Below are 13,479 nucleotides of genomic sequence, written 5' to 3' on the forward strand. Positions count from 1 at the left end.
AAGCCTAGGTCTCTGAATATCATGCCAATCTTTGAACACCATCTGAGGTGCGGTGGGAGACAACTGGAGAGCGAACCTTCTTAGTTGTGGCACCCTGCTTGTGGATTTCTTTTTCCCAAGCAGGCTTGCCTATTGACTGCATTAATGGCTTTCCAGTGCCAAGTGAGTTGTTGTTGTTGTTATTTCCCAAAGCCTTTTAACTTTATGAGATTTTTTTATGCTGTGTTTTTCTTCCCTGTCTTAACTAAACCACAGCATTCCAAGACAGATGCAGGAATTATTGAATAAAGTTTATGATTCTTATGTAAAAGCCTAGCCTTACCATTGAAACAGAAGAGTGAATGGAGGAATGACTGATAGCTGAGGCTAGAATGGAATGGTGGGTGGGGTAAGTGGCAGTTGGGGAAAGTCAGGCAGAAGGAGAACAAAGACCGTTTTTGAGAGGTCAGGACAGTGGGAGCTGAGTTAGGATTGAGAGACAGTGATCAGCCACTCTACATGCCAGTACTACACCTCCCAGCATGCCTTTGGCAGCCCACAGTTGCCCACATCCTTTGAGACATCCTCTTGTTGCTGATGCTGCTCCTCAATAGAGCATTGAGCAGTAGCTTTGCCAAGGGGAGAGGTAAGTGGCTGTCAGTGGACATGCCCAGCTCTGGCCAATCCTGCTGGGACTGCCTTAGCCTGCACTTCTCACCCACCAAGTGCTCCATCAGGAGCCTGTACTGAAGGGCTGGGGCCAGGCCGGGCACTTGCCCCCTTGTCAGGTCTGTTTCTGGGCATGTGCAGAGTGCCTCTCCTTCCTGTTTCCCTCTTAAGGGCGAAGGCTGCACACTTACTTCCATCAGATACTAAGAAAACAGCGATATCAGAATGGAGTGCCTTTGACCATGTTCGCCCCTCAAATTCACACTGTTGTTATCTAGTGATGATTTTAAAACCACACAGAGGGCAGGAGAAGGCACCGCAAATGGATACAGCCCATTTATGTGGAATTGGGTTGACTGCTCGAGACCAGCCTTAGGGTTTGGGGCCGTGAAAGGCACACAGTGGCAACCCACCCATGCACTCACAATGACAGCCAAAGGCCAGTAAGTCTGGCTTCCCACCCAAGACATGCTGAGAGTTCTGCCCAAGGTATGCTGGGACTTATAGGCATCAGCCTTGGTTTTTATTAAATTCTTTAAAAAATACTTAACCAACCAACCAACCAACCCGAATTTTGGGTTTTTAGATTTTTCTGCTACATTGTACAGCCAGACCTATCAGCATGCCAAATTTCAAGTTTCTAACTCATCTGGAAGTTGATAAACATTTCTGGACATACATGACACACACATACTTTCCGCTTTATAGGTAGAGATAAATACATGCATAGCTTACTTTGTATGCTCTCCCTAATCAGTGAATACAGTTTGCTATACTCTTAGAAAGCTATTAAATTGTTCCTAAGTACATATTCCCCCATTCTTGCCTCCCTAGCAGAAATAGCAGACTATCTTCCCATCTTTTATGCCCATATGAAAAGATATGCAATCATAGACTGTAACAAACACTAAGGGTACACTCCAAAGCAGACAACACTGGGGCTGACTTCTAAGTAGGCAGGCATAGACTTGCACTGTAAGAAAGACTACCATGCCCATTCAAAAGCTGAGGAACCATAAACAACATTTTGCTAAATGTTTTTTACACAAATTGGTGGCTCCAATTTCCGTGGGGTGGTGAATCTGCCCCAGGTTTCAGTCAGAACCAGCCAGAACTCTAAAAGAGCTATCCAAGGTGCAAAGCTATCAGCCTCCCCTGTTTTTACAATATCATGTAATGAGTCACTTGATGAAACTGGACATCTGCAAAATTGGTTAAGTCTTAATTGCAATGGAAAAAGCACTTAACTCTAACCTTTTGACATTAACAGTCCCCACTCTTGACCCAGCCATTCATCACCTCTTACAGGTTCAGGCCAAATGTTCCTCCATATTTCTGGTTAATGACACATAGGCATGCACAAATGGATGCCAGCACATATACAGAGAAAAACAACGAAGAGAGACACAGAAGGACAGCCAGGAAAGAATACTCGGAGAGAAGTACATCCATGGGAGGAACAGATGCACAGGGAGATGCACAGGCCCAGTGCTGGGGAGGGGGCAAATGTACAGTGTAATGATGACACCCTAGAGAGTGTTCCAATCATGAAACAGAGATTACTAAAAGGGGGTTCAGATACAATGTAAAAGAAATGTGCCAGATGAGTAAGCGGACAAAATGGGAAAAGAATTGTTTATGAAAACCATGGCCAGGTACTGAAAGAAGAATGTGTGATACCTCATGATATATTGCCTAACTTTAACTACTTGTCCTTGAAAATACAAGTTGTGCTAGTTATTGCAATTAAAAGAAAATGGGTTAGAGTAGCCAAGAATACAATAGGTGTGATGGGGCAGCCATTAACCTGTCTTTCTTGATATACAAACAAGTAACTGTCTCTCTGTGTGTGTGTGTGTGTGCGCGCGCACACACACACACACACACACACACATTATATTGCACTCTTTAAATTGAAAACAAGTGCAGAGGACAGGAAGTGCGCTGAAAGTGAGTTGGTCTGAGAGAAAAATCTTAAAGCAATGGAATGCACTGAGGTAAGGCAGGTAAGGATGGTGAGTTTTTGCTCTTCTTATCATTTAAAGCAGCAGTCCCCAACCTTTTTGGCACCAAGGACTGGTTTCGTCGAAGACAATTTTTCCATGGACTGGGGGGGGGTGAGGAGATGGTTTTGGGAAGCCCCCCCTGCCCCCACCCCACCCCAGCGTCCTGGCTTCACTTTGGCTGGGCAGATAAGATGGTGCCCCGCGCCCAGGTACGCTGGGGTGGGGGTTCCTAACAGGCCACGGACCGGGACCAGTCCGTGGCCCGGGAGTTAGGAAATCCTGATTTAAAGCATGTTCACTTTCTATACAAATAGGAAACAAGGATAAAATATATGTGGCTGCCCTATCATGCCTTAGTATAACCTTGGGAGTATGCCACCTAGGGATGGACAAATCTGTCAATTTCAGATTCTCTCAGTTCCTACTTTTTCCAATCTTAAATTTGGTTCATCCTGAACTTTGAGAATTAAACAAAACTTGCATGAAAATTCATGCACATTTTTGTGGGAATTTCTACTAATCCATGCATTTGTATGGCTTTTTGTCAACTATATGCCTTTTCCTAAGCAATTGTCCTAATATAATGCATATTTGAACATTTCTTCCATCGATATATGCATATTTGGCTGTATTTTCCACAAAGTCATGAATTTTTATATGCATTTTTCAATTGGAGAACTCGATTGCAAAATTCAGTGAAGTATGAATTTCAATAAATAACTGAATTTTGGCTCACGTATTGGTCCAAAACTGCAAAATGTGCTAAATTTATATTAAAACAAACTGAACGTATTTCTCTCCCATCCATAACCACACTAGGTATTCAGAGTTTATATGGCATAATAGCTCTTGCAAAGAAACATCTCAAATAAATATTTCTCCCATGCAACGACTGTCTGTGACTATGAAATACTGTATACATTGTTTATTGAACTATTAGCCATTAATAATAATTCTCTCCCTCAATTAAGCTGGATTGAATCGAAATCTGGAGGAGACAAGTTGATTGCCCCATCACCAGTTTCTTGAGTAGACCTTCACAAAAATTAGGTACGGACAAAAGTGTATAATAAGAATCCAAACCCATTAGACAGGCAAATCTCCAAATAATAAAAATAAGAAATTGAGAGAGCAACTTTAGCTTCTCCTCTGTAAAATATATATCCCTGCTTTGATTCATATATAATCTGACAACATTTATAAAGTTGGGCACATTTTGAGAAGATTTAGCCACTTCAAAAAGAATGAGTGCAATCAATATCCACTGCCACACATTTGTAGAAATATAAGCTTGAAATTATGCAACAATGCATTATAAAAAGAATTCTGATTGTCCAACAACTTTTCCTCAATGCAAGTACAGCTTCCATAGATCGGATCTTCCAGAGTTTAGTGAAAGACACCACCTCTTGATTTTCCTTGACTTTCAAAGGTATTTACAATCCACCTGACAGTATTTGTATTCATGGCTATGTCACAAGAGCCCATGGAATGATGAATTGAACTATGGCATGTCTTTTATCTTGTTTTCAGGATTAGCCTCCAAGGCTTCAATGGCACACAGCAATTGATCTTCTGCATCAGCAGTTTGGCCCCTTCTTTACCAAAGAGAAGCTTCCCTAGTTTTTCATGCTAATGGACACCTCATGGGTCATGCGAGATTAGAAATAGTGACATTGGCTAAAATGGCAAGCAAGTCTTTCTTGTGCATGAAAATGTTTAAATGATGCCTCAGTCAGCCCTAGGTGAGCAAATACAGCATCCCTTCACTTAAACTGTTGCTAAATAGTCTTATCAACATTTTCAATTATCAAGCCCACCATCATGATGCCTTCCAACCCATATAAGATAACACTACATATTTTTTCCTAATATCCTGATACTAAGCACATAAAAGAAAACCCCATAGTTTCAGTGAAAACTACAACCAAGTAACTGAATGTGTTTTTCCACTTTGTCATTAGGGAACCTTTTTTTTATTTATTTGCCAAGAAATATGAGCAGGAACATAGCATATCTCCTAAAGGTGAATTCAGAGATCAGCTGTTCTCATGCTACAGTATGATTTTCCCCCACCTCTCCCACTAATAAACTTATGTGCTATCAGCTCATACTTCTGAGTCTTTTGGGAAGGTCCAAAATGGATTTAGATCCCCTGCCAATACAGATTTGGCAAACCTGACAACTCAGGTCTACCAAATGCATGATGATGAAGGAATTGAAGATGTACTAGAACCATCAAAAGACTTAATTCTTCATGGATTTCACTGTTTGTTTGAAAGAACATTTTAAAAAGGGACAAATCGAAAAGCAGTACATTCTAGGATACTAAATTTAACACGTTTACTGTGCACTTCTCAGGGAGGTAGTTCAATTAACTTCAACAGAGCTGACCACTTAATAGCTTTGTAGGCATGGAAACACAAGATTGCTTAACATAGCCTTCAATAATAATGCTGAGAATGAGAATGTGCTAGCATTTTGTTAGGGCTAGTTTTTCTTTATTTGTTTGTTTGATTGTTTACAGCCCACTTTTCTAAATACTTGAAGTGGCTAACAACAAAATAAATAATACAGTTGAGACATTGGAAATAATATTGTGTATATTGTATAAGATATGGTACAAGGCAAAAGGAAAGCTAAAAAGTGCTTTTCTTCTGAATTTCCATTCTACTTTGCTTTTGCATCACATAGCTGCAGGGTAGAGTATGTAAAAAGACAATAAAAGTGTATGCAGTAAATAATAAAGTGAAGGCTGCAACCACACGGACTCTTTTATAGCATCTGAGAGTTTATTATCAGACACACGAGCAATTAAATAAGAAATTCAGCACTTCACATGGATACTCCCAACAGCTGTTCTCAAAACATTCGCCGATGCACAGATCTTCCCCTCTAATCCCCTGCCTAAGCCTTGCAACCACACAGAGTGTTGTAGAGTCAGCACAAATCAATGTATCTCATTTAATTAATGCTAAAGGGGAAAATAATCTCACACTAATAAGGCAGCAGACAAGCCATCCTGGACTGGTTGACTGGGCCTGAGGTCTTAAAAATAAACTGACATGAATTAAGAAGTGCATTATGACCTATATAAAAATGTTAAATCTCTCTGTTGCATCAGAGTGCTGAACAAGGTAGGGGGAAATGGTCATAATCCTCAATGGTCCTATTATATAGCATAGTCCTGAATTAGTGGCAAAGGAGGTTCTGCCATCAATTGCTTTCAGACAATGGGAAGGAACTGCGGGGTGTTCTGAATAGATTTTACAAGCCAGAATATTGTCATTACCATGCACATTATAGAAGATATTTGAACTTTTCTGTTGCATTGTGCATGCACAGGTTTCCAGAGCATGTTTAGAGGCGAACTGACAATGATTACCTATATTTTACAGGGTGGATACCTGCGATCCATGGAGATTAAGTGATTTACAGAGCGATCCTCTGGATGTCTACTCAAAAGTAAGTCCCAGTGAGTTCAGTGGGACTTTCTTTCGGGTAAATGTCTAAAGGATTGCTGCCTGATGGAATATCACCTGATTATATATATGTGTGTGTGTGTGTGTGTGTGTGTGTGTGTGTGTGTGTGTGTATGTGTGTGTTTAACAGAATGTCAACGTTGCCACCCCAAAACTGTAAATTATTAATAGTTTTTTTAAAAATCATATGCTCACATTTGATTTATTTACAAACTGAAATGAAATATTATGTAATAATATGTTGTTTTTAACATTTCAGTGCCAGGTGTAGACCTTTTTATTTTCCCAGGCCATTAAAAAATAAAAGGGCTGACAGAATGTTATGCAGGAGATGTATTATCTCTAGTATTCACTTCCATATTTGTTAGAAATCTTTTCTTCTTTTTAACCAAAATAAACCCCAGGCTTGTATAAGCAGCTACAGATGGGAAAACATTAAAAAAAATGCTAAAGACATATAAACAAAGATTAATGAGAATTTGGAATATACACTGTGTTATTTGGTGTCTCTTTTGAGACATCCAGGATGGCGGTTACATTTTATTTCATTTGGTGCCTTTAGGAAATAAAATTAAAAGGGAGAAAAACATTTTTTAAAAAAACACCAAATTGCAAGAGATTTGTAGAGGTTCAACCTCTTCGTAGAGGACATCACACTCCCCTAAATGATCAGGTTCATAGTTTGGAGGTGCTTATTGATCCATCTTTGGTACCGGAGGCACAAGTAGCCTGGAGAGAGTGTTATCAGCTTGGGGTGGATATGCCAGCTTCGACATCGCCATATAACCTCCCATTTAGATTACTGCAATACATTGTATATGGAGATGCCTTCAAAACACCAGTTGTCCAGTATAGGCTTGTGAGACTACTAATTGCAAGTGGGTGATATGAACCCCTCCCAGTGCTTCACCATCTTCAAGGGCTCCCAGTCCATTTCCAATTCAAGGTGCTGGTTTTGATCTTTAAGGCCCTTCATGGCTTGGGACAGGGTCCGCAGGGTCCTACCCAGATTCTGAGATCTTTAGAGGACCTTTTGTGAGTGCTGTCGGCTGAGCAAGGTGCTGCAGGCGACTATGAAGGAGAAGTGCTAGCAGTAGAAGCTGGTGTCTCCGATGGCAGTGGGGCGTTGCATCCACTCTGGGTTCCAGTCAAAACTCTAAAGGAGCTACCCAAGGTGCAAAACTATCCAATATCTCCCCCAGGCTCACCTGGTATCTACCAGGACATTGTTTCAGTGCCAGGTGAAGAACTTTTCATTTTCCAAGGCCATTTAAACTGTTTTTAGTCTCTGTGGCTATGCTGTATTTTATTATTTATTATTTATTTATTTATTTATTTATTACATTTCTATACTGCCCAATAGCCAGAGCTCTCTGGGCGGTTCACAATTTGAATTTTTTTCAAATTGTTTTATACCTTGTTGTGAGCTGAGAACTTCATTATAGGGTGGCCTCTAAATGGGGTCAGTAAGTACTGGAAGAGGACTTCCTGCCTGCACCTCCTCCAACCCCCTGAAAATGCTAAATAGTGAATTAGGAGACCCTGCTGAATGGGGTGAGCTGTGGTTTAAGGGGGAAGAGCATCTCCCAAAATGACGATGAGGGTCCTTCCATGAGCAAAGCCCTTCTTCTTACAGAAGCCATATCCTGGAGGCACTCCCAGATGTTTTAGATTACAACTCTGATCACCTCCAGCCAGAATGGGCAATGATTGGGGGTGATGAGAGTTGTAGTCCAAGACATCTGCAGAATACTACACTGGCGAAGGCTAGTCTATAGTAAAGTCAATGCAGAAGCAGCCATCTTTGTATATTAATGCCAGTATCCCAAATCTTGCTGCTGTCAAAGGAAACTTTATATCCCAACGGCACACAGGATTAATCCTGCTTCTCTTGTGAGCTACATTTATTATCATAATAGATGATATCAGTTAAGGTCAGGGACATCTGTGCAAGACCAAGTCTCACCCAGTCATCTGTGACTCAGAATCAGGACTTTGCTCATTTCAGAGCTGGAACAAACAAACAAACAAAATTACAAAGGTTAATTTCTCCTATACTGTGTTCCGTTCTTGTGACAAGAAATTTGGACTCCCTCCTACACAATAAGGTTTCCCTGGCGACACTACAAGATAGAAATTCCATCAGCCTGTTGCCCCATGCTCTAGCTACTCTGTGGGCATGTCTACACCACAAGGGTATAGGGGGAGGATCGCAGACTTACTGGCTTCCGTGATCCTCCCTGGGTGTCTAGAAGGCCGCACAATGTTCTGGAAGGACGCCAATTTTTTAAAAAGAAAACAACGGGAGTAGCGCACTCGTGCTCCAGCGCCAAAGGTAAGAAAGAAAAAAATGACCCTGCTCCCCACCCCCGATGGGCACGGATTGCCACCATGCAGCTCCATGCCCATTTTATGGTCCCCGCTACTTGCAGGGAGGACAGGAAAATCCGGGAGCAGTGGCCACATGACCCACGGTCCTTGGGATGGTTCTGGAACTGTGGGAAAGTCAGGTTTTCCACAGTTCCTGATATCCTGCAGGAAGTCCTTGTTAGTCCCAGGTTGCCGCCAGGATCCCCTGTGCATCATGTGGATGCACAGGGATGATCCAAGGACTACCCCGGGATATAAGCATGGTGTAGACATGCCCTATGTTGCTGAACAGATGATTTTCATAGCTCTTCACACAAAGAGTGATCCTTCAAAGCTCTGTTGAACGGCACTGGGCCCCTCTTGCTTCTGTTGGACTCAAGCTCTTGTATTGTCTTACGTTTCCCACAGACTAAGGTTTCTCAACTCACCGCTTTTTAAATATGTTTGGAAACACTTCCTTCTAAATTTAGATTTGTCAAGGTCTGATTATAGCTCTAATTAACAGATTGGTGATTTTTTTTAAAAAAAACCCCAATAAAAACAATCACTCACACAAACCTGTGAAATTTGTTTGGAGGCTCGTAGACAGAGACTTGTTATGTATAACAGGAATAATAGCAAGCATGGTTCACTTGTTATGCCTAGCTCTTCAAATGTGACCCTAAACATCCCAGCATTGTAGAAGAAGGAAGCCATAAGCCTTACTTACTCACTTATTTGGAAGAATATTATGGCATGGAGGGGGGGGGGGTGTTGACTAGGATCATGCCTATCTGTGTGGAGATTATGGGCAATCTCCGTGTCATTCTTTTACTGCAAATTTTGAACTATGCACAAGAGAAGAATCCAACTAAAGTTATGGTTGTGCAAGCAGTTGTGAATTATGATTGTGCAACCTGTTGTGCAACTCATTGCACATAACTCTTGTGCAACTTGTTGTGCAACTGCTTGGACATCCAGTTGCGCAAGCATAATGAGCAACCGCTTGCACAACGGAAAAATTCAGGAGAACTCAATGACCTCTATTTGAGTTTGCGAAATGGCGCTGTTGGATACTGCCCTCTTCAAATATACAAAACATGCATAGGGTCCCGCACCCACAATCTCGGACTCTGGAAATGGAAGGTAACGCATACAAATGGCTATATGTATTGAAATCAGTAGCATGCATATAGCCTCCATGCAAATGGAACACTGGAATGCATGTAGGTTATGGGCAAGGCCAGCAAGCGCACTCCCAATGAGTACTCTCCATGGGCTATTCAATGGAGTACTAGACCAGAAACAGACAGTATGCCTATTTATTTATTATTCTTATTACAGTTATATCCCGCCTTTTTTCCTCCAAGGAACACATTACCATACATTATTCTCCTCTCTGTTTATCCTCTCAAGAACAACCCTGTGAGGTAGCTTGGGCTGAGGGTCTGTGACTGTCCCAAAGTCACCCAGTGAGCTTCCACAGCCAACTGGAGATTAGAACCCGGATCTCCCAACTTTCAGTCCAATACTCTAGCCACTAAACCACACTAGCTAGTAAATACTTCTACCAAAAGCTGCATCAGTCCATACCTCCTGTTTTTCTCTCTCCTGTACCATTTGGTAAAGTAATCACTGAAAAACATTCCATTTATTTCTTTAAGACATTTAAATCTTTTTCTACTATTCCTGATGGGGGTGATGCTTTTCTACTACCACTGGGGTTGAATAGGAGGAGTAGGGTTTTCATGTAGTTTCAGGAGTTGGATCCAGATTTAGTCAAAATAGACCTATAGAAATCAATGGGGCCGTCATGACTAATTTGTTAATTGTTGTGAACTGCCCAGAGATCTTTGGCTGTTGGGCGGTATAGAAATATAATAACAAAATGAAACAAAATAAGTACGTCCCAGTGGTTTCAATAGGTCTCTTCTGACCAATTCTGGTATAAGCACATACACACACACACACACACACACACACACACACACACACACACACACACACACACACAACCTTCCTGTAAAAATAACTGAGGAAGGCAAGGCGCTGTACTTGCTTGCAGAGAGTTTCCTTAGCATGCATTGGCTCTGAACACCTCCCTGAGGCAATAACATGTTTTTCAAAGCATAGATCTCAGCAAGACTTCCCCTCCCCAAATTCTTTTGATATATTGTGCCTCCACAATATACAAAAATTATCCAACACCTTTGACCAAGAAGAAGAAGAATTTTAAATACCATGACTGTTGCATCGTGCTGTTTCAACGAGCCTGCTGTTTTGATCATAGCAAGCCATGGCTTGGTAGCGGTAGCCTTGCCCACACTCTTTGATGTCTCCTTGCACTTTCATTCCCAGTAGTGCATCCACCTTGCCCTCCGGTAAAATACAGTCTGACCAGTTCCCCACAGGCTGGGCATTATAGTTGTCACAAGGGCAGAACTGGGTCTCCATCAGTGGATTCAGCTGAGGATTTTTGCATTTCTCCCTCTTCTTACTTTTTCCTGAAGGGAGTACAAAGAGTTTCCGAAAGTGTGATCTCTGTCATTGGGCACAAAGGCAGGTAAATTATTTCATCAAAAAATTCTAAATAGTCCCCTAAAGCTTTTTAAGATTATATAAGCACCAAGCTTTCAAAGAGGGATATTTTAGACCAGGCACAAGCACAATTTCCTCACTTAATCACATTATTTATTTTTAAAATCTATAAATTGTCCTTCATCCTCAAGGGATTAAACATGGATCCAACTCCAGATTTCCTGTTTAGAAGTACTCATGAACTGAAGGGCCTAACAATTACGATTTGCTCATAAATTTAGGCATGTTACAAATGGAAGGCAATGGTTGTTGTGTTTTTTTGCAATGGTGTATGTAGCAGGGCGAGCCCTATAATTGCACAGAGTCCTCAGCAGCTGATGTGGGGTGTTGTGAAAGGGAAGTGAATTCTTAATTATTTAAATTATTGTTGCATTTTTGCTTCCAGAAAAAGTTGCTTGTAACTTGGCCGAAATAACTTGGCCCACTTTGGATACTATATCTATTGACTGGTTGCAGGAGGGAGCCATATGCTGTATGGCTTGGATTCAAAGTATGACAAACTTGGAATCCAAACCAATGAAATTTACTTATGAGTAAAAATGTTAAAGTTCTGTAAATCTTAGGTGTGGTGCAATATGGCCTACTTGCCACTCTATCATAAACTGCAATATGCCTACCTATGGACCTACCTTAGGTATTATTGTGAATATTTTTAATGTTTCATTCTTTTTAATGTTTTATTCTGTGCCAGAGTGGGGGACATTTTTTGCAGTGGTAATTCTAAATAATGGGTAACTTGTGGCCCACCAGATGTTTTGACCTATGACTACCATCATCCCTAGCCAGCATAGCCAATGGTGAAGAATGATGGTAATTTATGCCAAAAACATCTGGAAGACACAAGTTAACCACCCATACTCTCAATTACATTGCATTACTAATCTCCAAATCATTATCATTAGATTTTTAAGAGCACAATCCTATACATGTTTAGACAGGGAAAAAAGTCCTACAACACCAAGCCAGGACTTTTTTCTGTAAAACATGCATAGATAGTTTATGCCCTAAAAGGATTCACTGGTCTTCAGTAAATGTGTGAGATGTGAACAGACACAGACTTTAATGCAAACCTGGAGCACAGATTATAAACGGAATACAGTGCTCAGTTGTGTGATGCAGAGATTTTGAACCAAACACTCCACCAGACTACACTACAGACAAAAAGACATGCCTGATCCCCAATGTTAGCCTTCAAATGTTCAGATGAATCGCTGAACAGGATTTATATACATCCATCCTTTGTTATTTCCATGATATTACAACATTGTGCTGTTGGTGTTGGCTGGGGCATGCTGGGAGTTGTAGGATTTTTTTTCTGTCTAAACGTGCATAGGATTGTGCCCTAAATTACTTTTCTTGATGCTGATAATCTGAATTCTCTTCACCACTTTTTTCCATTCCAACTGCTGATAGTATTATTATAGTATCTCATAATGTTTTGATATTAGCTTTGATATGTCTACCTGAACCTTAAGATCATCATCTGAGGTCTTTCCTTGAGGTGTCCCTGCCCAGTGAGGAATGGCAGGTGACCACAAGAAAAATGGCTTTCCCAATTGTTGGAATGCCTTCCCCAGAGAAGCCAGCCTGGAGCTTACTGTAATGACTCTTTGGCAGCAGTCAAAGACCTTTTGTATTTTTTAACTAAGTGATGGTTTTAATATTGCTGGGATTTTTATCTCTCTGTTCTCTGTTTTAATTGATCTGGCTCTGTACGTTTTGTGGTTGTTCTCTGTATTAAATGACTTTGATTTTATTGTTGTGTTTTGATTTGTTGCTTTTATTGTATATTTGATGGAATACATATGAGATAACATATGATGGGACAACATATAATGCAACTACTACTCCCATCATCCTCAGCCAACATGCCCAGTGGCTGGGGCAGGTGGGAACTGTAGTCCAAGTAATCTGCTAGGCACCAGGTTCGGAAGGGCTGCTGTAAGCTGACCAGAGAACATTTGTAATAGGGAAGCATATAAATCATGTAAGGACACAATCCTATGCATATTTCGACAGAAAAAACACACACCTATAACTCCCAGCATGGATGGCTGGAGCATGCTCGGAGTTGTAGGGTTTTGTTTTTCTTTCAAAACATGCATAGGATTGCACCCTAAAGAAATAAATACATTGCCCTGATGATTTATTTGTATGCTGTTAGTTGTTTTGAGTTCTGTGGCTGAAGAAAAGTGGAAGAGATAGAAATAAATAAAAGAATAACAGGGCAATCCTACTTCCAAGATCTATCTCATTGGAAGGGGTTAGGATTAGGTAGCGTGCTCCTCCACTTTTGTAGAGAGCTGCCCTATGCCCATGGAGAGGTCTTCAGGTGTAAATGTACTGCTGGTGGTGGTCCCACAGGAAATTGTCAAGGGGGGGGGGCAAAGTGGAGG

General features: G+C 41.0%; 1 protein-coding gene across 1 annotated transcript in view; it reads right to left on the reverse strand.

The window, feature by feature from the left end:
* Window positions 1-13,479, reverse strand: part of THSD7A (thrombospondin type 1 domain containing 7A) — a 341,657-nt gene that overhangs the window by 46,644 nt on the left and 281,534 nt on the right. The window contains exon 15 of the mRNA XM_063123528.1: window positions 10,726-10,989. Within this exon, the coding sequence (XP_062979598.1) occupies window positions 10,726-10,989 (264 nt within the window). The remainder of the gene's footprint in view (window positions 1-10,725; window positions 10,990-13,479) is intronic.

This window comes from Elgaria multicarinata, chromosome 1, assembly GCF_023053635.1.
Source record: "Elgaria multicarinata webbii isolate HBS135686 ecotype San Diego chromosome 1, rElgMul1.1.pri, whole genome shotgun sequence".
NCBI lineage: Eukaryota > Metazoa > Chordata > Lepidosauria > Squamata > Anguidae > Elgaria > Elgaria multicarinata.